The sequence below is a fragment of the Vanessa atalanta genome, chromosome 21 (assembly GCF_905147765.1).
Source record: "Vanessa atalanta chromosome 21, ilVanAtal1.2, whole genome shotgun sequence".
Lineage (NCBI taxonomy): Eukaryota > Metazoa > Arthropoda > Insecta > Lepidoptera > Nymphalidae > Vanessa > Vanessa atalanta.
The window spans coordinates 3046926-3071239 of NC_061891.1; the positions used below are offsets into that span (position 1 = coordinate 3046926).

At 31.5% G+C, this 24314-nt stretch overlaps 5 protein-coding genes across 6 annotated transcripts in view; 3 read left to right on the forward strand and 2 right to left on the reverse strand.

The window, feature by feature from the left end:
* The first annotated feature begins 1967 nt into the window (after positions 1 to 1967).
* Positions 1968 to 6765, forward strand: LOC125072319 (vacuolar-sorting protein SNF8). Its single transcript, XM_047682904.1, has 5 exons — positions 1968 to 2356; positions 2584 to 2785; positions 2921 to 3067; positions 3478 to 3614; positions 6584 to 6765. The coding sequence occupies exons 1-4, from the start codon at positions 2089 to 2091 to the stop codon at positions 3611 to 3613; spliced, it is 753 nt and encodes a 250-aa protein (XP_047538860.1). The 5' UTR covers positions 1968 to 2088; the 3' UTR covers position 3614; positions 6584 to 6765.
* LOC125072200 (centrosomal protein of 135 kDa-like) lies at positions 3611 to 6853 on the reverse strand. Its single transcript, XM_047682724.1, has 11 exons — positions 6794 to 6853; positions 6545 to 6721; positions 6288 to 6395; positions 5851 to 6180; positions 5700 to 5778; positions 5451 to 5634; positions 5246 to 5369; positions 4781 to 4929; positions 4612 to 4710; positions 4441 to 4515; positions 3611 to 3965 (listed from the first exon to the last, which is right to left on the reverse strand). Exons 1-11 carry the CDS (start codon positions 6851 to 6853, stop codon positions 3824 to 3826), a joined length of 1527 nt encoding a protein of 508 aa, XP_047538680.1. The 3' UTR covers positions 3611 to 3823.
* Positions 6854 to 7282: 429 nt separating this feature from the next.
* Positions 7283 to 11545, forward strand: LOC125072378 (histone deacetylase 11). Its single transcript, XM_047682997.1, has 8 exons — positions 7283 to 7366; positions 7441 to 7564; positions 7718 to 7828; positions 8608 to 8699; positions 9305 to 9509; positions 10013 to 10179; positions 11010 to 11118; positions 11201 to 11545. The coding sequence occupies exons 1-8, from the start codon at positions 7359 to 7361 to the stop codon at positions 11393 to 11395; spliced, it is 1011 nt and encodes a 336-aa protein (XP_047538953.1). The 5' UTR covers positions 7283 to 7358; the 3' UTR covers positions 11396 to 11545.
* Positions 11546 to 13911: 2366 nt separating this feature from the next.
* Positions 13912 to 22893, reverse strand: LOC125072388 (RIB43A-like with coiled-coils protein 2). Its single transcript, XM_047683014.1, has 9 exons — positions 22729 to 22893; positions 19673 to 19813; positions 18695 to 18855; positions 17989 to 18124; positions 17144 to 17248; positions 16265 to 16404; positions 15471 to 15558; positions 14952 to 15058; positions 13912 to 14591 (listed from the first exon to the last, which is right to left on the reverse strand). Exons 1-9 carry the CDS (start codon positions 22849 to 22851, stop codon positions 14450 to 14452), a joined length of 1143 nt encoding a protein of 380 aa, XP_047538970.1. The 5' UTR covers positions 22852 to 22893; the 3' UTR covers positions 13912 to 14449.
* A 590-nt stretch (positions 22894 to 23483) lies between these two features.
* Positions 23484 to 24314, forward strand: part of LOC125072238 — a 103694-nt gene continuing 102863 nt past the window's right edge. For both annotated transcript variants that reach the window (XM_047682762.1, XM_047682763.1), the window contains exon 1: positions 23484 to 23870. In XM_047682762.1, coding sequence (XP_047538718.1) covers positions 23681 to 23870 — 190 coding nt within the window. In that variant the 5' untranslated portion in view covers positions 23484 to 23680. The remainder of the gene's footprint in view (positions 23871 to 24314) is intronic.

The window sequence follows — 24314 nt, forward strand, 5'->3', positions numbered from 1 at the left end:
ACATATATAAATAATCTGAATATGCGATTGCGATGCGACTCTTAATATGCGATCTTCTAAAATGTATTAGCACACATATAAGAGTATTAACTATTGAACATGGTATTAGTGTTCCACGAAACAATACAAGACGAGTGTGTTTCGTAGCCAAGTACATATCTTATATACCTACATATATACGTATATACATCTATACATATATTAAAATTGGTTATTTTAATGTTACATACAAACATCTGATGGTAATATTAAATGCATATGTACCAAAAACACATTTTTTTATAATTTTATTCTGTCTGTCTGCTTCATCCGGCTAATCTCTGGTACAGCTGGATCGATTTTGACGGGGCTTTCACAGACAGATTTAGATTTATATTTCAAATTATCTGATGTAATTAGGAGTAACTTAGGCTACTTTTCTTTTAGGATTATATATAAAATAATAATAAAGTCACGATGCAGTGTCCATATGCTGTCGAGTGCGCGCAGCCCTCGCGCATGCCATCACTCCGCCGTCACGTCGGGTGCCTCCCACCAACGAATTAATATCACAAAAGCTGCCTAATACAGAATTAATAAGTTATAGTAAAATCTGCGAACTGAACAATTAAATAAATTTTTGTTAAATTCAAACGCGCACGAAGTAGCGGGTCCAGCTAGTAATAAATAAAATTAAATGTTGATTTATAGATAGTGATTGATCGATATATTTATTGTTTTAAATTAATAGACTTTGTCATAGTTTGAACAACTACAAAAATAGGCATATGTTACCTATATGGGCCATGATGATAGTTGGAACCAATTTTGATTTACAAACTAAGATATATAAGTAATTGTATTATATTCATTCATTCATTCATTTATGAAGTTGAAGGATAACATGATATTTGTTTCGAATAGTCAGTTTGAATTTATTTTAAGTAGATAAAGTGTATAAAAATGCCATTTGTTAGTCCATTTTAAAATAAAAAAGTTATTGTATAAGCCACAGTAATCAATTTTAATTTACATGGATGCTACGCTTAACTACGGATTTTAAGTTTATTAAAGCTGGTGTTAAGCTTATTAAAAATATTTTTAGACCCTCAAAGGAATTAAGGCACGCTTTAGGGATTATTTTGGACTTCTGAATGAGCACTACTTATAGGTGTACTTAGTTCAAAATTCTTGAAATAGGTACTTTGAAACAATCCAATCCCTAAAAGGCCAACTTCTCGGACCCAGCTAACCATAGGCTAGCTAGCTAGCTATCACCACCACGTTCTCTAAGAAAATAGAGCCCATTGTTAACTTCTAGTTTCTAGGTACTTAAAGGAAAACCTGAAAAGTTGATTCCAACCGCCGGAACAATTTCTGTCGGTATCGGTCGGCTGGTGGTAGTAAGCCAGAAGTCTGTCTCATAAATGGAGAAGTTTGATTTTAATTTATCTAAATAGTATAGAGCTATATTATTGGCAGTGTCTAAATTTAATTGTCTTTGATTAGATTTTTCTTCCTATATGCAACTGGATCACTTGCATGCTCTGAATTAAAATTCGTTAATTCCATACGGCTGCGTATTTTCTCCTACTCTGCTCTCACTGCATAGGCGCAAATTCGTCCCCGCATCGGTAGAAATAAATGAAACTTACAAAATATCCCCTTTTTCATTGATTTGTTGACAAGCATTTATTTTCTAATAAAGCACTGGAAAATCTTTTCTCCTAATCACAAAGCAATAAAAATATTATAACGTTCTGAAAGCGATTATTTTTATGAAATCTGATACATCAGCAAAATATGTTGTTGATAAATATATCATATAATTTTATTACATAGTCGACTATTCCTAAGCGTTTAGTATTTCAGTAATTAAATAATTGTTTTTGTGTGTCAAAATAATGATACAATATGGTAGATCTTAAATTTTGTAGATTGGTATCACTATTTATCAATCGTCAGTCATCACTAACACCGTCAGACTCAGTCATCTGACAAAACTTCAAATTTCAAAACATATTATTGTCAAATCTTTATACATGATAATATTCTATTTATTTTAAACAATAAGAATTTAGATCAGTGTATAATTTTAAACCGTATAAAATGCGTCGTCGCGCGGGTGTGGGTGCTATTCAAAAACAGAGACTGGAACAAGAAAAGTACAGAGAAAAGGGTTCTGAAATCCAAGAGAATCAATTTCAACAAATGTCAAAACAATTAGAGGTTTTTAGGGAAAATCTCGAGGAATTCGCTACTAAACATAAGAGTGAAATAAAAAAGAATGCTCAGTTTAGAAGACAGTTCCAAGAAATGTGCGCAGCGATTGGAGTTGATCCCTTGGCTTCGGGAAAAGGATTTTGGTCAGTTTTAGGTTGGTTGGTTTTTATGTTCATACTTATTGAAATTATGAGTTATTGGTCAGATCTATTGGGTAATGACTATTTTATATTTTTTTAAGAAAGGTAGGTAAAAAGTTAACAAATGTATTCTATATTAAAAATTTTGTGTACAAGAGTAAGCTTCTCCATATTTAATTTTTGTGATTTTTGCTTGTGACAGAAAAAACAAAATAAAATACTTAGAACTTTCTCATTCTAGGCATCGGAGATTTCTACTATGAGTTGGGGGTGCAAATTGTAGAAGTGTGCTTAGCTACAAATTACAAAAATGGTGGTCTCATAACATTAGAAGAATTGAGGACTCGGCTTATAGCTGCTAGAGGAAAAGCAAAAAAGCATCAGGACATTACCAATGAAGATTTATTGGCTGCTGTTAAGAAACTTAGAATATTTGGAAATGGGTAACTAAGGCTTTTTACTTAAGAACAAATAATTAAATAACATTTTGGAAAGATAATATTGAGAGATCTATAAATGTTTTTTAGAATTGATAAAAAGTCTGTATTACATTAAGGTAGATTTATATTTCATTTTAGGTTTACAGTAGTGCCAATTGGTAAAGGGAAATGGCTGGTCCAGTCAGTACCAGGAGAGTTGAACTTAGATCAGACACTAGTACTCCAAAAGGCTAGTACACTAGGCACTGCCTGGGTATCTACAAGCATTCTTACTGATGATCTAGGGTAAGTTTAAGAACATAAAAAAAACTATCCTAAATCGATGATAGCTTTATAATCTTACCTTAAATCTTGCAACAATCTATATTATGGTTTTTACACTATTGGGATAAACAACTTTGTCAGTAATAGGCATTTTACATTAGCCAGGATAACTACAGTTACAACAAATAAAACATATTAGTCTCCAAAGTTGGGGGGAATGTGGTGGCAATGTAAGGAACAGTGAATATTTCTTACAGTGACAATGTCTATGGGTAGAGGTGACAACTTAACGTTCCATTTAAATATAAAAAACAAATTTACATAAATAAGAATTCACTTCGCATTTCATAAATTTAAAATTAAATAATTATACTGTTAGATCTGTATATGAATATATAAATAATTAATGAATGTCACTACATATTTTTTAGGTGGAATGAGACAAGAGCCCAAAATGCACTCAACCATATGGTCAAAGAAGGTCTCGCTTGGATAGACACTCAAGATGCAAAAGAAACTCTTTACTGGTTCCCCAGCATGTTTGCTGAATGTGTGTCTGCCTCGTGAGGTGATAAAGACTCTAATGGAATTTAATTTAGTATCTCACTTAATACTAACACTAACTGTAAATATCAAATAATTATTATATTTTTTAACTAATGAGGATATTATATGTATATTATATGAGGATATAATATAATAAAATAATTATAAAAAATTTAAAATTTAATCATTTAATAAACTAATATTGCACTGTTATTGAAATGTATTTCTAAGTCATAAACTGTTGCTACTCTCATGATTTGATGAGTTTATGTGAGGTAAATTTAATTGGATTCTTAATTCTTTATTTTCTTTGTCTAAAGCATCTAGTTTTGTTTTTAATTTGTCAGTCATATCCAAATATGACTCCTTCCATCTGCAAATATAAACATAGTCCCATACATATTTACTATTTAAATTATTATATTAAAGGGATAATATAACATTTTCCTATCAAACAACAATGATATATATTTCTTATTGGTTTTTAAATGTTACCGAAATAACATTCAGTGCTCAGTATTGGGTGTAGAGCTACCAGTAGCCAGTCATATTATGTCTATACAGATATTTACTGTTTGGTCTATCTTTAGCTTGGCTTTTTTGTTATTTTCTATTATGTATCATCCATCTTAAAACAAATATTATTGGCATGTTAAATATATATTAAGATAATAAATATACCCTTAATACATAGTGGGGAGACTGGCTTTTATATCCTGGCAACCCTCAATAATTCTTAAAATTTTATTATTTCTTACAATGCCTATGGCCTAGATACCGTTATATAACCTTTGCAATTTGCTTTTATACTATATTGTAGGTAAATGGTCTTCGTTTTAGTAACTTACTTTTTATTTAGCTCCATTTGATTTTTTAAATGTTTGTTCAGTTCAATCAATTCATTTTCTTTTGTTGTAACCATTCTGCAAATTAATTTATTAATTATAATAATTGTGTTTTTTTTTAAGAGGTTCATTTAATGATATAAAGTATACAATAGACAGATTGCTGATAAATACTTTTGATTTGATTCAGCTGTTGAAGACAGCATAGATTGCAGTTTATAGATCATTTCATGTGTTTCTTCCAAAGATTTTTGAAGGTGTTCCACTTTTAATCTGAAATAAATAGGTCGTAAAATATATGGATAATCTTAGAAAAAATCGGTAATAAAGTTATAACAACTACTTTAGTTCATCAATCTGTGTCTTCATTAGATTCTCTTCCCAGTCGCGTCTTTTCGTTTCTCTAGTGTTTATGTCTTGAATTCGCTTTATGTCCATTGCTAAGGATTGTTTCTCACAAACAAGCTGTATGTTGCGACGCTCTGAAGCCACCTTAGGAAAAATTAACATACTGTATAAGATACTTTGTCTTGAGAGATAATTGCATTATGTAAGACTTTTGATATATTTGATCATAAAAAAACACTACTATCAATAATTTTATTATCTTGGAAAATGATATAAAAATTATGCGATTAATTTGGCTATAATTTAATTAATGAATTATAATTCAATAATATACAACTTAGAGTTAAAATAATGTAATTATGTCTACAATAGTATGATTTGATTAGAAGGAGTTCCGCAGGGTATTGTAAAGGGTCCAAAGGTTTTATTCTAAAAGTAGAAATAAAAAAGACAAACATACCAATTCTTGGAACATAGCTTCCAGTCTTTGTTCAGCTAGAGCCAACTTTGGATCAACTGAACTCAAATTATTTTGCTGAAGTTTTAAATGATTCTCATTTGTAGCTTGCAATATTCTATTATCTCTGTTTGGAAAAATTTAATATCTATTAACTATTAATTAGGTAGATGGAATTATAAAGACAAATCTGCAAGTAAAATTATACCTTAAGGTTTTATTTAATAAAAGACCTTTTTCTACGATTTCAGCATCCAGGTTTCTAATATGTTCAAGCATATCAGAAACTTTTTCATTGTACTTCTCCTTAATTTCATCTAATTCATTTCTATATTTTGTTTCAGTATCACGTTGAACATTCATTAGCGTTTGTTTCAATGAATTCAACTCCCCTTAAATAAAATACAATTTAGTTTTTTTTTAAATTACGAAAAGCTAAATGAATTTATATAAAAACCTGTTAGGACACCAATCTTTTTGGAAGCTTCGTTCTTTTGTACTGAAACCAAATCGTAGAGTTGTAATGCTTCTGCAACCTACACAAGTAATAAAGAAATAGTTAAGAAAAGTTAATTACTAGTGTTCATTTTAGTATTTAAATTCTTTACCTTGGATTTGGCTTCCGATTCTTTCTTAATATGATCTACACATTGTTTTTGGCATAAGAGTAGTTGAGATTTTATATCTGCATGACTTTTGATTTCTGCAGAAAGATTTATTTTATGATCTTCTAATGATTTTTTAATTTCTGTTAATTCTTCTTCCAATTCTTTGCCTCTTTCTTTGTAAGATGCAATTTCATTTTCTTTGTTTTTTAATTCAGTTTGAAGTGAATTACATTCCGAATGCAATTTCTTATATTTAGATTCTAATTCAACATAATCTGCTAGAGCGGTGTTAAGTTTTAGGTCTAAATCTCTGTTATCACCATTAGTGTTCTGCAAAGTAATAAATGTAAATTTTAACAATAAACACAATAGTCAATCAAAAATAGTCTTGTATTATAATTGCTTAAAAAGTTATTTGTAATATAAGAGTTTGTAACTTGACTTCCTCTTCTGTTGTCATAATTTTGATAAGTTTTCAGTTCTACATCTAGTGCGTCAACAGTTTTCTGTGATGTTTGCCACAGAACATTTAATGAATCTCTTTCCTGAAAAAGATAATTAATCATTGATGCTGAGTAATTTTTGTATTAAAATAAAATATAGTACTAGTTCTAAGTAATCAAGGGCGGGTTTGGAGTATATTTTGAATATAAAATTATAGTTTGACAATAACTGTTTGTAAAATGTTGTCAACCTTGGTTAGCAAACACACTTGTTTCTTTAATTCTTCCAGCTCCTTGGTTTGATCGCTGTCATGGGCCTGCTGAGCAAACTGCAACTTCTCTTTTAACAGACTTCCAACTTGCTGGGACAACTTCTGGTTATCAGCAATTAATGTTCTAATCTCTTGCTCAACTATAGTCTGATTTTGCTGTAAATAATTTACAATGAAATGGTTTTTTAAATTATATTTTAATAATATTATTTTTTTCTAAATAATTACCCTGTAAAATTGAACTTCATTTTCCAAAGCATCCAAATTAGTACTATCTGGTTCATTCATTTTTTTTTAACTGTTTATTGAGACTTGTGATTACGAATGAATGGCTAATTAATGGATTTTAAAAAAGTGTGAATAAAGCTGAAGTACAGTAAAATTTCACTTCAAATACGAACTAAATTAAAGTTTTAACAAATTTTTCACGTGGTTGGTTTTGTTTACATTTCGCGCGCTCATGTGTCACTTTCGTTGCTTAGCAACCAAGTTATAGGCATTTCTGTAGCTACCTTTAGTATATGTACTTTAAGATTTAAAATAATAGGTAAATTTGCTACTTAAAACAGAAAACTGTTATCAAACATTTCTAATTCCAATATAACGTTTTTTAATTAACGTATTTTTTAAGCATAAAATATTTTTCAACGAAAATATCATTACACTTAACGTCAACGTCATAAAATGACCTTGAATCAAATATTTTCTTATCGTTATCGCGCATATTGCATTATTTTCGGAAAATGTAAATAGTAAATTGTTATACAGTGTATCTCATCACGACCTCATCACTATGACCAGGTAAATGCGTTATTCTTACTAATTAGGATGATAGAAAGATTTTATAACAAAACAATCGGTAATTTATGTTTTAGTCTATATATTGATATAAGAGATGATCAGTGGCCGCTTGTATACGATGAAAAATATAATGTATCTTTTTGTGGATTTGAGAAGTTACATGTGTTTGATGCTAAGAAATGGCGAAATATAATCCAGGTATGAAATGTAAAAAATTACAGTCCTTTACCCTTTTTTTATATAGGTATATAATATTTTTTGAATGTTTTGGTTTGTTTACAAATTATCACTAATTTAATGTACTGACTGTCAAACAATTTGTAATAGACTTTCACATGTTATACATTTCAGTATCTATTAGAAGCTAACTTCATCACTCAAGAATGTCTGGTAAAACCGCTCGAAGCAAAAGAAAATGATCTACTTGTTGTCCATACAAAGAAATACCTTAAATCTCTTAAAGTAAGATTTAAATGTTTTAAAGTATAAACTAATCTTAAAATAATTATCTAAAATATATGTATTAATTATATCATATTTACTCATAGTTCCTATGAAACATATTTCTTTGTCACAATTTTTATTCTACATTGTGAGGCAACCTTCATATTTCTGAAGAATTTTTTGTCATCATTTTTTCAGACTAGGCTCATAAAAAATATTAGATTATAAAACAAAAACGCAATTGAAGCATGCTAACGAAATGAAAGCATTAATAAATCAAAGGTGAATCTAATTTCCCGATAGTGTGTAACAACATCTTATTTTATACATACATCAAAAGTGTTATTGCTTATAATTCTAGTCTAATTATTAATAATTGACTAATTAAAAATAATAATTTGCATTTGTCTTTTGTTTTGTAATCTGAGCCTAGAACTAACACTTTGGAAAAAAAACATTGGCAAGAAGTGTTTTTTTTTCGACATTAAAAATAAGGTATTAAAGTAAATATTGGTGATATAATACATATATGAATATTCTATTATAAAATATTATTAATTTTATGGTTGTGAATGCTTTATTCTTATTTTTTCAAAATAATATAGATTGTTGACACTGAATAAGTAATCAAAAATCTTCAATGAAGTGTTTGAAAGAATATAAAAAAGTCATAGCTTTCTTCATCTACTAATAAAATGTAAATAAGATAGGAGAAGTAAGAACATGAAATTCAATTGATTATATATGAAAAATCATTGCGGAAGTATATTTAAAAAAAGCATTTTTATTAATTTTAGTGGAGCGGAAAAGTGGCAATGATAGCAGAGGTTCCTGTAGTGGCTTGTCTCCCGAATATTCTTGTTCAAAGAGCTTATTTGAAGCCTATGAGGTGAGTTGAAATATAATATTAACAAGATATTATATTAAGTAATACATTTTTTTAGCTATCTGTGACAAAGGCTTACATATAAAATTATAAAGGTACTGTTCTTTCACATTAGAATTAGAGAAGAAGAATTAACACTACTCTATTTACCCATCTTTGGTTTCTTTCTTGTTATGGTGTAGTAAGCACATGAAATTATTTTTCTGTTCAAATTGAAATATAAGATTAGGATATATGTTTGCGGTGTCAGTGTAGACTACATTTGTATCTAATTTACAATAATAAGTCTAAATAAGGAGTAGTATCAACTAGGTGTACTCCAAAACATAGGGCAATTTAGAGGAACATTACACATTAATTACATAGAAGAATGTTTTTCCATTATATTAATGTGAACTCATTTCGGTCTTGTCGGATAAATAAATTGATTTGATTTGAAGATTGAACCTATGTTTGCCTCACTTACTTGTCCACTATAATATATACTGTGCGGGTAGCTAGTCTCCCTTGGGAACAGCCGTGGCCAAATTCGATTGGAAAAAAAATAAACTGAGGAGTAAAAGTAGGAATCTACAAAATATTATGATGGGCAAAAATTTATATTACAGATTACAAACTGGTGGTTCAGTGTTAGCCGGTAAGTTAGCACTCGAGCGAGGCTGGGCGATAAACGTGGGCGGCGGCTTCCACCACTGCAGCGCGGGCCGGGGAGGGGGGTTCTGCGCATACGCCGATATCACGCTCCTCATAAAGAATCTAGTCGTACATAGGAATGTGCAGAACGCCATGATTGTGGATTTGGATGCTCATCAAGTATGTTAATTTATATTGAAAAAGGTTTTATAACTTTGTAACGTAACGTAAAACTAGAAATATTTTTAATTGAATTTATCTAAGTCTTCGATATTTTTTGGGATTAATAGCCATAGCCTTGAAAAGCTACGTCATAGCTGCTCTGCCAACAAAGCGCGTTATAGCTGCCAAACATCGTCGTAACAAAACTATTATTTCACCAATTTAATAGCAAAGTAATTAACTTTATAAAGACATAATAATATGTATTTATTGCAAGTAAAATTAAGCAAATGTTTCAACGGCTAGCGGTAGTTTATTATCGCTAAGAAAAAAGACTCTAATGTTCTTTGGCTCTAACTCTTCTTAGATTTGAGTAAATTCTATCCGAACGAAATTTCAGTGAAAAAATTTTGACAGTTAATAAACAATTGTAATGATCTTATCTAGATTGCTTTCAGATTTTGCCTTTGACAATGTTTTCGGGAAATAAGTCGGTCATGTTTCTAGTAATACTTTTCAAGGGCAATGGCTACCAGCGTGATTTCCTCGGAGTTCCTGAAGTCTACATCATGGATATGTACAATAGACACATCTATCCCAAGGACGAAGAAGCCAAGAGAGCTATCAGACGGAAGATTGAATTGGGGAACAAGGTTGAAGATTTGGAGTACATGTTGAAGTTAAGAAAGTGAGTCAACAATTATTTTTTAGTTATGCCGTATTCTAATAAGGATGAAAGAAATCACAGAATTTTTGGGTGTTCTATAATTATTTAAAGCATTTCATTGTGTGACACATTAAACGCTTTTATGGAAGCTTAAATAATATCGTCAGTTGTGTCATTAAGTCAGCTCTTGACCTCGCTTAATACCTAAATCAAATAACCCAATAAGTATTCATAAATAGGACTAAGTTATCTTGGCAGTGGCTTAACGGGGCGGATAGATAGATAAAAAATATTTGGGCTCTTGTGCGCTTTTTACTTACATCATGGAGCTGAGATGGCCCATTTGGCAAGCACCACTGAATTTTCATGTGCTTAATTTGTATTTATAATTCATCTCGTGCTCGGCGGTGAAGTAAAACATCGTGAGGAAACCTGCATGTGTCTAATTTCAACGAAATTCTGCCACATGTGTATTCCACCAACCCGCATTGCAGCAGCGTGATGGAATATGCTCCAAACCTTCTCCTCAAAGGGAGAGGCCTTAGCCCAGCAGGGGGAAATTCACATGCTGTTTATGTTATGTTTTATAAAGCTTCTTCATGTCTTATTAGTTACTTTTAAAATATTAATAAATAAATTCAAAAATATCGCATACCAACAACTAGGTATGTCTATGTCTAATCATCATTTGTTTTCTTGAGGCCCCCTCATCTGAAGGGGCCTGGCCCTCGTTCACTGTACTGCTTTGCCCTACGCTACTAAAATACAAGGTTCATTCGATGGTTGTATCCTCGAATCTTTGTATTCATTTAAAAAGTATCTTAGTGTTCCATCATTTGTTTTTTTTTTAGGAATTTAAAGGCTGCCCTCAAAGAGTTTAAGCCAGACATATTGGTTTACAACGCTGGCACAGATGTGTTAGATTCAGATCCCCTCGGACATATGCGGATCAGTGAAGTCGTGAGTATTTATAAACAAATCTTTATATAAATAAATAAATATAATATATAATTATCCATTTCTTTCTAATCTTTATACACAGGGTATCATAAAACGCGATGAATTCGTCTTCGAGATATGTAAAGAGAAGGAAATTCCAGTCGTGATGCTCACAAGCGGAGGCTATTTGAGGAAGACCGCGAGAATAATAGCAGATTCCATCATGAACCTCAAGAACAAAGGCTTAATTGGATGCGAGCCTAAGAACAAGGTTACAGATAAACCGGAAAGGTTTTAAAAGGTATAGAATTTGATTTCATTAATTTTATACAAAAATGAATCTTATAACAATAAGCCAAGGTCGTTTTTTCATTGTGTTATTAATTAGATCTTTAAAATGTGCCACAAATGCGATTTCCAACTTTAAATTTTACAATTTTATTTTAATTAATACAAAATTAAATCTTAATATGTTAGACACAAAGTCGTCTTTCCATATTTTTTTTTTAGGGATCGGTAGACTTTTTATATTAATTTATTAAAAAAAGTTTTTTTCAGCAGTATTAATTGAAAATTTTATAAGTGATATTTGGTTGTGTTATATTTAGATATATTATTTATTTTTACGATTTTAAAGTAATTCAAAAACAATATTTTCATGATTTCGGATTACATTATAAAGTAGACTAAGAGCCAAAAGACGCCATGTTGTTCGAGTTTACCGTTTAAATTAAATGGAAGTCACTGTAGTAATATAATTATAATATATAATTAATTATATCATTTACTATTAATGAATATGTCTTTTACGAGCTGATATCGGCGACATTATATCAAAAACAGTTTTATAGAGACGCTGACAATATTGCTTTCTATTGGCAAGTATTTTAATTCAATTTATTTTGCTTGCGTTGCAAATTAATTGATTTTTATTTATAAACCGTGTAAATGTAAATAACACACGGTTAAAGGAAAGTAATATATCTTTCTAGTGCAGTTATTTATTAATTAATTGCCTAAAATCAAGTTTTTAGTGGTCTTTATTATTTTATATCATTGATCGTGTTTAAATTGAATAAATATGTATTCTAAATTATTACAATTAGGAAGGTTAAGCTTACCGCGGCTAGTTAGTGGAATTCGGGAAAGAAATACTTTAATTCTGACAACATAAATTTAAATGAACAGAATTACTTACTTAAGAGAAATGTGTACTCGTGAGATGATTTCGATACAATACTTATGTAAATATTCGTTGTGCGTGGCTATCGGAGGATCGAAGGTCATTTGTCAGCGTCTTAATCCGCTTTACTGGCTCTTGGTCTACAGCTCCAGAAGAACTGTAGTTATTTAGAGGAAAAAGTCTCCTAAAATTATTGTGATAGTAATAAAAAAAAAACATAGCTGTTCATCCACAAAGTGGGATTTTTCTAATAGAAAATATTTATTATTTATTCTTTATTTTATGGGTATATTGTATGTATAGATGTTGGCTCTTAGCCTATAACGTCCATTCTTTAAATTGTCTATACCTAATGGTAAAAGAGAAATGGTTTTCTGAATAAGAAAAATGTTTCATACAAAGTTCAAACACAAACATATATCGTCAATATGAAGTGATAAATATAAAAGAAATATCATAGATAAGTAATTGTATATTCATGTTCAATCCTAAGCATATTTACGTAAACGATTGTATAGATTTGTCTTAAAATTTAAGAGTGTGCAACCTCCTCAAAATCGTCATGAAAAAAGGTTTGCTTAATTTAAGTAAATGGTTAAAAATATTGAAACGTAACTTACGGTTGAAAGTAAAAACGGAAATTGCAGACAGTGTGGTGTAACGTAGACGTTAGAACAAAAATATAAAACGAAAAAGTAATGAACTTAATGAATATAGCCGTAAGAACGAGCAGATTTTATTTAGAGCCTAAATTGTTTAAGTATTGTGGATAGATCAATTCACTTACGAAGGCATCTGGTGAGTAACTCTCGTGCATATAAGATGTCTTAGTGTGCAGCGTAATGGAAGAAAAAAAATTAAAAAATTAGATTATATGTTACGTTTATTTTATTTAAAAATAATTATTTTGTTGCGCCTTCTTGAGTGGATAGATAAACGTATAAATGTTGTTTACACGGGTGATAAGTTAAACAAAGCAGTTTACTTCGAATGTCAAATCATTGATGACTATAAGAAAAACAACAAAAAGGTTTAACTTAATATTCGTTAAACAATTTTTATATAAGACCGTTAAAGTATAATTTAGTTATGAACGAAAATTAGTTTGTCAATCGACTTACGACATTAGTCTTCGTAAAATTAGACATTTTGATCTCCATTAATGTGCCAAATATTTCAATAGCTGCTGTAATATTTAGTATTTTTATATAAAAACCAAAATTGTATTTAAATCATAAATATATTTTTATTCTGTGACACTAGATGTGCACGGTATTGTAATATTGTGCTGCGGAATTTAATTCCATAAATAAAAACGATTTATTATTCTCCAAACTCTTGTTTTATTACAATCGACCAAATATTCTTCAATCGAATAAAATTACAAAGGTTATGATGGAATCAACAATTTAATTTAATTTATAATATCGAAGCAAAAAAGCTCTTATAATAGTGCTCCAAAATGAACCTAAAATGCCACTATATCTTACCAGTAAAATTGTATATTAATATCAGCTAAAAGCGTTGCAATGTTGCCTAAAGATTTATTATAATCTAAGGTCCGATACGACTCGCGTAACCTTTCGTAACGCGAATTTTAAATGTACAAAAACATTCTACTACTACAAAGTTTTGATTTAATTATGGAGTGTAGTGTAAGGCAAAAATAAATAATACGGGCCTCTCAGAGTTCCTTCTAAAATGTCCGGTGAAATTTTTATTAAACGGTTTGTATTCATTGCCAGAAAAGAGCTATTATACCTTTTATGCGTTTAATAATTGGAATGTATTAATTAATTAACCAACAATCCAGAAGAGTTCGAAAATACTTTTGAAAGCGGATGTCTATCTTTCTCGCTCCAATAATACGCGTTCCTTCATATTCCCCAGCTCCAGCTGCACCATTTAAGTTTAATGTATTTTTATACACACAAATATGCCTTCCCCCACCTTTACACTCCATAGTTTCAATCGCAATAACGCGTAAAACCTGAACGAAAACAAACATACATGTTACAATCTAACAACCGTTTCATCTGACAGGATGATAATTTGAATGACCTTGAATTAAAACAAATATCCAAAAATGTCATAAATATCATTGCAAATCAATTTGTCGTCACAAAGGTTTTCGAACCGATTACAACTTGTAGAGATCTACAAACTAATTTATCTAGTAGTTGTATTAAATTGGGAATAGTAGTCGTCGGTTGGCGTGTTGTTGTAGACGACTTGTTTAAAATATTTCTCCGTCTCCTTCTGCTGAAGCGCGAGTAATTGATTTTCTTCCATCAGCTGGCGTGCAATTTCCCTGCAAAAGAATCTTATGTATATAACGAATACGAGTAGTAAGGTATTCCTGCTCGAATTATAGTAACGGTAGCTAATATTAAATATCAATTAAAGTTCAGGAGATACTTGTAATATATCGCTTACTAGTAAACGATTACGCCAACTTCATTTGTAGCGAAATGGTATTAGGGTAAGGTAAATACAAAAAAAATCGTGGTGCTTTTAGACTCATCCAGCTGACCGGACGCAATGCTGAGTAGATCCAAGTAAGAGAGAGAGTGTTTATAGGGACACGACCAGAGGCCCCTTTTCTCGTTCTCTAATAGACATTATACCTCGATTCCTTTTCGTTCTAAAACTTTATATAACAATATATTACCTCCTCTTCCTTTGGTCCTCAATATCTTGTCTGGCGACCTCTCGTTGTATGGACTTAGCTAAAGCTTGCCACTCTGCTTCCATTTTTTCTTCAGCCTCACGCTTTGCCTACATTTAATAAATTTGCCGTTACATATGTAAACAATGGAGTACCTAACTTACTTCGTGTCATACATTATAATTTTGTTAAGATCTCATAGACAAAATTTTCTTTTTCTTTATCGATATAACGTATGCGTATCAAGTGTCTGTTTGTAAATACGTCAAAATATAAAATCGAATAGAATAGAATAAAATCTAAGATAGGCATTATATACAGATATTGAAATATAATTGTCGCTTAACGTCCAATGACCAAATTGTCAATATTTTTAGTACGTTCGTAAACCTTATTTGGCAGTGGGTTTTGTCAGCTAAATAGGCAATTTGGGTAGCTAAACGATTTGATATTTATGACATGTATCTAGCCAGTGATAAAGCGAGCATTAAATAGAGAGATTTTATAGAGATAGAATCATACTTTTGCCGCAGCCATTTGTTCCTTCTGTGCCGCGTAAAACTTCTTCAACTCCTCCTGGTTCATACCTTTGTACATAAAACCAATAGCTCTGAAAAAAAAAACAATTCTCTAGAGCCATCTACTATATTATGATCACTTAAATATTATCTAGACTGTAACGAACAAAAATTAGCACAATAAAAAAAATTGGGAATATAAAATAATTGTCTATGGAACTCGTCTACATTTGGGTTTATTTCAGTATTATAATTAAACTGAAACTAGAGTTACGAGAAGCAAAACATTTTAAGAACTAAATCCCTAATATACAATAGCCCATTAAAGTTCCACTGATACATAAAGACAAAATCAAAATATACTTTATTCAAGTAGGCTTTTACAAGAACTTTTGAATCTTCATTTAACAAACTATTTAAAGTAAAGCTACCACCGGTTCGGAATGTAGATTCTACCGAGAAGAACCGGCAGAAAGAAAGAAATAAAGACTCCACTCTTATTCTTTTGAGAATTGGAAATTTATCTAACTACTCAAGCTTTCCTAGGATACAATTACAAGTGTCCAAATTTCTTTCAATTTATAAACTATATGCAGATTTTCTCACATTTGTCTTAAGCCCTGACAAATATAATACTAGAAAAAAACTGATGCCTGTGAAAATACATATGTATTTAATGACGTGTGACCTCCATGGCAAAAATAAAACGTAATTAAATTGCTAAAGTTTCATTAGCAACATCGACGAAAATATATTACTTTTATAAATGACATAAGTTGTAATGATACAACTTTATACCTATTGTTCCCCAAAGCACTCTTAGCTACGTCCGGGTTTTCGGTGAGCATGTCTGAAGTGAGATTGTTGTACATTTCCGCGGCATTGTCAGCTTCTTCCTGTTCTTTCATTATTTGCTCTAATTGTTTCTTCTCGGCTGCCTTCAAATCGTAAAACAGTAAGTATCACCTCTTTACAAAACAATATTACGAGTAAAGAAGGCGTTATCTATTATAAGTGTGAAAATGTATTTATTTAATCTTTCTTCCAAACAGTTATAGTTAATAAATACTTGGTGGTAGGGCTTTGTGCAAGCCCGTCAGGTACCACCCACTCATCAGATATTCTACCGCCAAATAACAGTACACTGTATTGTTGTGTTTCGGTTAGAAGGGTGAGTGAGCCAGTGTAATCACAAGCACAAGGGACATAATATCTTAGTTCCCAAGGTTGGTGGCGCATAGGTGATGTAAGGAATGGTTAATATTTCTTACAGCGCCTTTGTCTATGGGCGGTGGTGACCACTTACCATCAGGTGGCCCATAAGCTCGTCCGCCAACCAATGCGTCGTGATTTTACATAGAATAGTTTATGATAAGTGAATACGCCGACCGATATCTTCAAGTATCTAATTTATTCTTGATAATAATTAGCGTATATAATAATATCAATCAACTTGGGAATTAATTAAATAAACTATTAAAAAAATAATATAATAAGTATTCAGAGATAACTTATCATTGGGTGGGTAACGAGTTTAGTTTCCTAACAAGATATATTACCAAAAATAAACTTGATTACAATGTAGTTATTCTCTAAGATAACATACAGTTAAAACAAAAAAAAATTAGCTTAAAAAGTTTTTAGGCTAAGAAAATAAATAATATTTCGTCTATTTACCAAAGCTTCGTTGTAGCGCAAGTTCGCCTGACCTAGACGATAACGACACTCGCGCTCCAGTTTGTCGAGATCACCTGCGCGTGCATCTCTAGCCTTAATTGCCATCTGAAGCAAAATTTGATAATTTTTATATTTCATTATTTACAAAAAATATATAAATGATATTTTTAAATGTTGCTAACATAATTTCTATACATAAGCTTACTATTGGATTACGAGACTATTAACACTGCCTCCTTCCAAACTCCGAGCTGTTAGTAAGAATTTCTGAACAATGACTTTTATTGGATCGAACTGGGGTTCGAACCCTGGAACCTTAAGAAGCTAGTCACTTGACTAACGAGACAGTATCTGCTATATATGAAATCTGAAGATGTGAATTAAGATTCTTACTTAGTTAAGCTACCTGCCAAGTTTACTTGTACATTTACACCCGCAGGTAAACTTGAGCTTAGTAGATATACACCTAGCGGTAAGTCTGAACACATTCTCAGTTGAGACCATGAACCTGCTCGATATCCATGCTGTATCGCAAGGAATGTTAATCGAAGATGACCATGAAAAGTGATCACCTCTCTCATTCACCAGTCACCTGAGGCGTGTGCAGGTGAGTGTCACACACGTTTAGTTTAGTTTCACTATTAATCTGAAAAGCCATGAACAAAAAAAAACAAAATTCATATTGTTTCGGGTCGCTTTTCAGGTGGAAAGCCTGCGCAGTTGTGAAATATACATTCTTTGGTTTAATTGTACAGTCATACTGGTAGGGGAACCTGGTAGCCCTAGCTTAAGGGTATGCCTTAGCGTGTATACTTAGGCTACTTTCAAAATTAAATTAATCACACCATATATGCTGCTTCCGCTTTCTTGCGTTCTTCTTCAGCAGCTTTCCGCTCCTGAACTTGTTGTTCCAGCCATGCATTCTTCTGAGCTGCCATTATCTTTTTACGTTCTTCGTATTCAAGATCTTCACCTTCAAATCTGTTCGTCAATCATACGATTACACAAAGCAAGAATGTCATGAATTTATTTTTCTAAGATAAGATTAAACTAATACTTAGTTTCCGTTGTAAAAGTTATAAAAACATTTTTGTGTAACAATATGATTAAATACGTCATATTTTGTTTAAGTTCTTGAATACTTGGCTTTAAGAAAATAATATAATCCTATTAAAATCGATTTATGTCTATTAGCAGGTAGCACTTACATACGCTTAATCTACGGAGTATATTATCAGGGTAGGGTCTTTCGGCGACCCCCGAGTCTTAGACAATAATTTTCGTTATGTAGTAGTTTGTTATAAATATAATCTTCGTTCGTTATAAATATGTATTTATGTACCAGACATACACGACATCGAACTTTTTCAAAAGCAAAGGAAAGCAAGCATTATTAGCTTAAGTATTGTTAAGAATATATCAAATTAGTAAAAAATAGTAAAATGTTTGATTAGTTCTAAGTCTCACAAGTAGGTTCTATGCCTAACAACGAAAAAGTGAAAAACAGTTAAGTAAGACTTGTAAACTCAATAGTTATAATAATACACTTACTTTTGTGCGCTGGACAAACCCACTGGTTCGCCATCGGACTTTCTCGGCGGTAGTTGCATTTTTAACGCATCAGGATTATTAAGGTCGAACTCGCGCCGATCTTCCTTGCGTTGGTACTTCTGACGGAATTCGTCTATTTCTACGCCTATACGACGTCGTTCCTAAATATATAAAAACAAAGCTTTTGGCATAAAATCCAACTACTCAAAACAGTTCATTAAGCTGTAGGCCGAAGATAAAGGAAATAAAAACCGAAAATCGAAAATTTAATCAGATTTAATTTTCGATTATTTAAACAGATAAAAGTTTGAATACTTAAGTTTTGCTGTATAAGTCTTTTGCTACAAATAGGTTATGAAGGCGTGATTTGAACAGTGACTTTTCCTTTTTGAAATGGGAAAATTTTAGAAATTTTGTAAATAAGGAATTGATTTAAAGTTAGAAAGATTGTTCGTAAAAAATAAATGCATTAAAATAACAACAAAATGATAAGGTATCGTGTCTGATATTGTTTCGTGGTGTTGTTTCAACGTGTTACTTTTGTAAAATAATTTGTATACATCATCTTTTATTCATCAAGTGGCGGACGAGCAAATGGGCCACCTGATGGTAAGTGGTCACCATCGCCCATAGACAATGGCGCTGTAAAATATATTAAGCATTCCTTACATAGCTAATGAGCGATCAACCTTGGAAACTAAGATGTTATGTCCCTTGTGCCTGTAGTTAGACTTGCTCACTCACCCTACAAATCGGATCACAATAATACTGGGTACTGCTGTTTTGCGGATCACCCAGATTGGCTAGAACAAAGCCCTACCAAATACATTCGTATAAAGTGAAAATGTTTTAATGCCACACAATTTTATCCCACAATATATAATAGGATTTTTCGAGGCATCAGTGTTCGTCTACATCTGAACCACTGAGTTAGATACAATTCAATTATAAACTCTACAAATCACAATTTTCCGATACTTCTCTCTCCCTGGCTTCGAGGACAACGGCGAGATTACTGTCCTTGATCATCTGCTGAGCGAAAGCCAAGTTCTTCCTTTCTAGTTCACCTCGTTCAGCGCGCTTTTCTTCCACCTGACGCTCCAGGAATGGTAGATCAACCTGGTGCCGATTTAATTTGTTAATAACTACCAGATAAGGATAAAAAATGGTTCGTGTACTTATGTACGTGCTTTAAAAGCTTTGCTTCGTAGTACGAGTTTGGTAGTTGATTATAAAATAATATACTTTATTTTAGATATCTTATCAGTCTTTAGGGTGTGAACGTACGTTTATATTTAAATGTGAGGAGATAGTAAAGAAAATTGAATGGCGGGGTTGAGTATAAAATATTGAGCATCGTTTTGAACAAGGTAGGGTTATAATAGATGCTATGAATCAAAAATATTTTACATTAAAAATCGAAATGTCCCTTAATTTGCCGAATTTGATTCTTATTAGCGACTGTCGAATGGTTTATTAACACAGGTTGTGTTTTTTTTTTTAAATCAAAGTGATAAATTCTAAAATTGTTTTTTAAAATTGCAATAATGCAGTTTTAGTTTACATTAAAATCGGGTATTTTCTTTGAGTATAGACATTTTTGAGATCATCTAATTTCTGATTTAATTTCATCTATTAGATATACCTAGTTTGAGTAGATTTATTTTTGTAATATTATTATAAGGGTAAAAGTTTAAAGTTGCACTTAAGGAGTTGAGAAACTATAATCCTGTTTCATTGAATCCAATGTTCCATTAAAGCTACACCGGGTATCAAACGGGGAGGACAACTAAGTTAGTTGCTGCTACGAGGATTTCTATTCCTGTACGAAGAGATATATAAGAGAAAATATTTCATAAAAATTATTTATTTCTCTATTTAATTTGAAATACCAAATGAAGAAAAATAATAACATCATTTTAATTTAATGTACGTTTTATAGGTTTATATTTTAATATCCAAAATCATTTAATATTTGATATAAAAATAATCGCTAACTGATATATCAAAGTTCGCATTTTAAGGGACCGATGAGTAAGCTTTAGATTCCTTATTGAAAACTTTAAAAATCGGATATTCCCCACGTTACGAGTTTATTTTTCTGAAAAAAATAAACTCGTAACGTAGGGATGTTAGGTACTTGGCTTCATTCACAAGCCTTTTGCTCAAATTATTTATTTCCTTTAGGGCTATATGGGTACATCTCATCATTCTTGCTAACCTTAACAGCATCATTTGAGTGGAGATAGCAGCTATTCCACATGATATGACACATCGGTTTGTGGCATCCAACCACATACATACATAATATATACAATTGTATATTTATGCCAGGGCCGGACCACGGTCCGGGCACACGAGTTTGGACCCTGGGCTAATACTATTTACGGGCCCCACTTAAGACACACCTGAACGTAGACTTGGATTAAATAAATTGAATGGGTTTTATTCATTGCAGGATTCACAGGGTTGCAAACCATACGATCTGTTTAATTTAATAAATAAAATGATGGATTCTTTCGCATCATCGTCTATTTTTGACTTAGACTTGTCTTGACTCAGCTGGGGGCCCCTTGAATCCACGATGCCCTGGGCTGAAGCCCAAAAGCCATACGATAGATCCGGCCCTGATTTATGCCTTACATTATTATTGCCGACGGATCTTGTGCTCATTTTCTCCCTTCTGACTTTATATTCTATGTACGTACGTACTATGTACTTGTGAACTATTTCTCTTATGTGTTATGTACATTTATTATTTTCTGTGTGCATTATAAATATTTATTCATTATTATAAAATGTGTGTACACGTTTTTTATGTTCGGAATATACCATATTAGTTTTGTCTCTATCTAAATGTGGTTGTCTTTGATTAGAATAGAGGAGGATGTTAGACTTTAGAACAGTGTCAACGCCAGGGGACTCTGTAGTAATTATTAGTATATAGTGTAAACAGTAACCAACCAAGATGAACTCGAGAGTAATAATTATACAACTTAGGTACTGACGATATCTTTGATTGATTCGACATATAACTTCGCGCCCCACTAATGTTCTCAGAAATCGTCTTGCAATGTGTTTTACATCACATTCGAAACTGTGATAAACCGCTTTGTACTAATATTTTGAGACAAAACAGTTCATTGTTCTGCTTCGGTTTTATACGTCCTTCAAATATGGGAGAGTTTTTGGTTCATCTTGTTTAGATTTTATGGACTGCGAATAGATATGATGTGTCTGTCTGTTATTCTTTTGCAGCCAAACCATTGAAACGCTTTTATGAAATTTTGTATGAAGTAAGTTTGAACTCCAAGGAAGGATATAGGGTAGGTTTTTATGCATAACACCTGACGCCTATACCCATATAGTATGCAATATATTCTATAGAGATGTACGTACAGATTATAGACAAATGAAAGATCGCTATAGACGTTACAGGCATTAAAGTTATTATTTACAGGTATAATTTCCTATCATTCGTGTTAACAACCACCCTATAGTCGAGTTGGGTAGTTAGATAAGCTCCACTTACTGATTTAGGAGACAAAGGCCATCCCTCAGGGAAGGCCTTGGCCCCGACGATACGTATCAAGTTGTTGCTATTTAATTTAAAATTGTTTAAAAAAATGTGATGTTTTTTTGATATTTTATTAACCACAAGGATCTTAAATCTTTGTAATAAATAATAAAATATGTATCATCGCATACTCCATTGCTCCTTATTACCTTTTTTGGGGCTGGTGCACAGCGTTGTATCGGGTAATAGTAACCCACCTAATAGTTTATTATTGAACAAACTAAAAAAAAAAGAAATTAGTTAGATCCTAGGACACCTATGGGTTACACCCTGTACAAGATGGTAGTTCTATTTTCTGTTTCTCATCACTAGCCCGTCTGTCAAAAAGATCAAGCTTACTTGAACAGGGTATAATTGATTTGGGAAGCTTTATCCTAAATTGCATCAAGGACACGGTACTACTTAAATATAAAATATTATTTTACATGGCAATGCTAGAGAGTTTTTTTATACATACACCAATTTTTCTATTTCTTGCATTGAAAATCCGAGACCTTCTTTCCAATTCACATTGTCGTCTTCTTTCTCTGTTTTGAGCTTCCTTGCGATCTTGAGCATTAGCTATTTGTAACTTTAACATTTTCAAAAATAATATAAAAAAATTCAAATCAATCGATATATAAGTTCGTAGAGAATATAAAATATATAACTAATAGTACAATCTCGCTCAACGTGCAACGATCTAACGTGTCCTGTTGCTATAGAAACTATACTTGTATTTTCAGCCAATGATATCTTTATAAAAATGATTTCAGTAGGTATTTAGTAATTATAAAAACCTTTTTGTACAATATTGCTATTTTATTGTAATGTAGGATACATTACAATATTATGACTCTATCTCTATAATACTCTATAAGAGTCCTATATGATTACATATCATAGTGAGTGATTGAATTTGGGGAAAAATATCTATGACTTTTTTTTCGATTAGACAAAAATTTTAATAAACATTTTTTTTATTTTTTTTTTAAATATCATATAATGGCGATGAACTGTTGTCATATTACAACTTTAAGAAACAATAAAGTGTTTAAATAATATATAATAATACTACTAATTATGAATATGTTATACTAATAATTATTATAGAAACATAAAATGTTATAAACTACCAAATGGTAGCTTATTTTTACGTGTAGCAACACTAAAAATGCGGCGATGTGCGTCGTAGCGGCGATACCATTAGCGTAAACGTAAAGTAGTAGTATACGTTCGTGAGCGCGAATAAGGCATTCGTCTGATGAAGTAACATCGTCACGACGTCTCTCTGCGTAAACATAAAACGCGAAAGATAATTTCGTAAAATCAAACCGTGATTTAAAAATAAACAAAATAAAAAGTATTACTGGTGTTTTCGTGACTTAATGTGCTTAAAATACTCTCATGTTGTGTAATGTGTTTTTAATATGACAAGTGTCTTGAAAAAATCAAGAGGTACTAAAGGAAAATCCGAATCCATGCAAGAAGATTTGCCGGCGAGATGGTGTGTGTCCCGAGGGCACAAAACCGAAGATTCAACGAAGTTGATCAAGTATGTCGATGACAATGTCATTGGTAAAGGAACCTCATTCTGCGGACCGTTCGGAAGGAGAAAAGGTAAATATTTTTTTCTAATTCATTTTGGCACAATATAGCGCACTGATTTATAAATGATTACAAGTTCTTCACAAACTTTATAAATTATTTATTAATTTGCTACGTACGGTTATCTATTAAATATATATTTACATAATATTTTTGCAATAGTAAAATGTTAATGATTGAAGAACAGCTGCCGAATTGTGTTAAATAGTTATTTATAAATGTTATTGTATACAACGGTCGTTTTGCGGAAGTGAGTCAGTTAGTTGTGAATATTAACACGAAGTTTATTTAAATATTTCGCTTGCATATTTATGTATTTGGCACTGTTTTATTAATTACCTATTTAAAAATTGAATGTTACTATATATTTGTTACTATTATAGGCAAGGTTTTATAATATTACGTTATTTTGTACAGTTGAATAAGGATTATAATTTCTAACTAGGAATAATATCA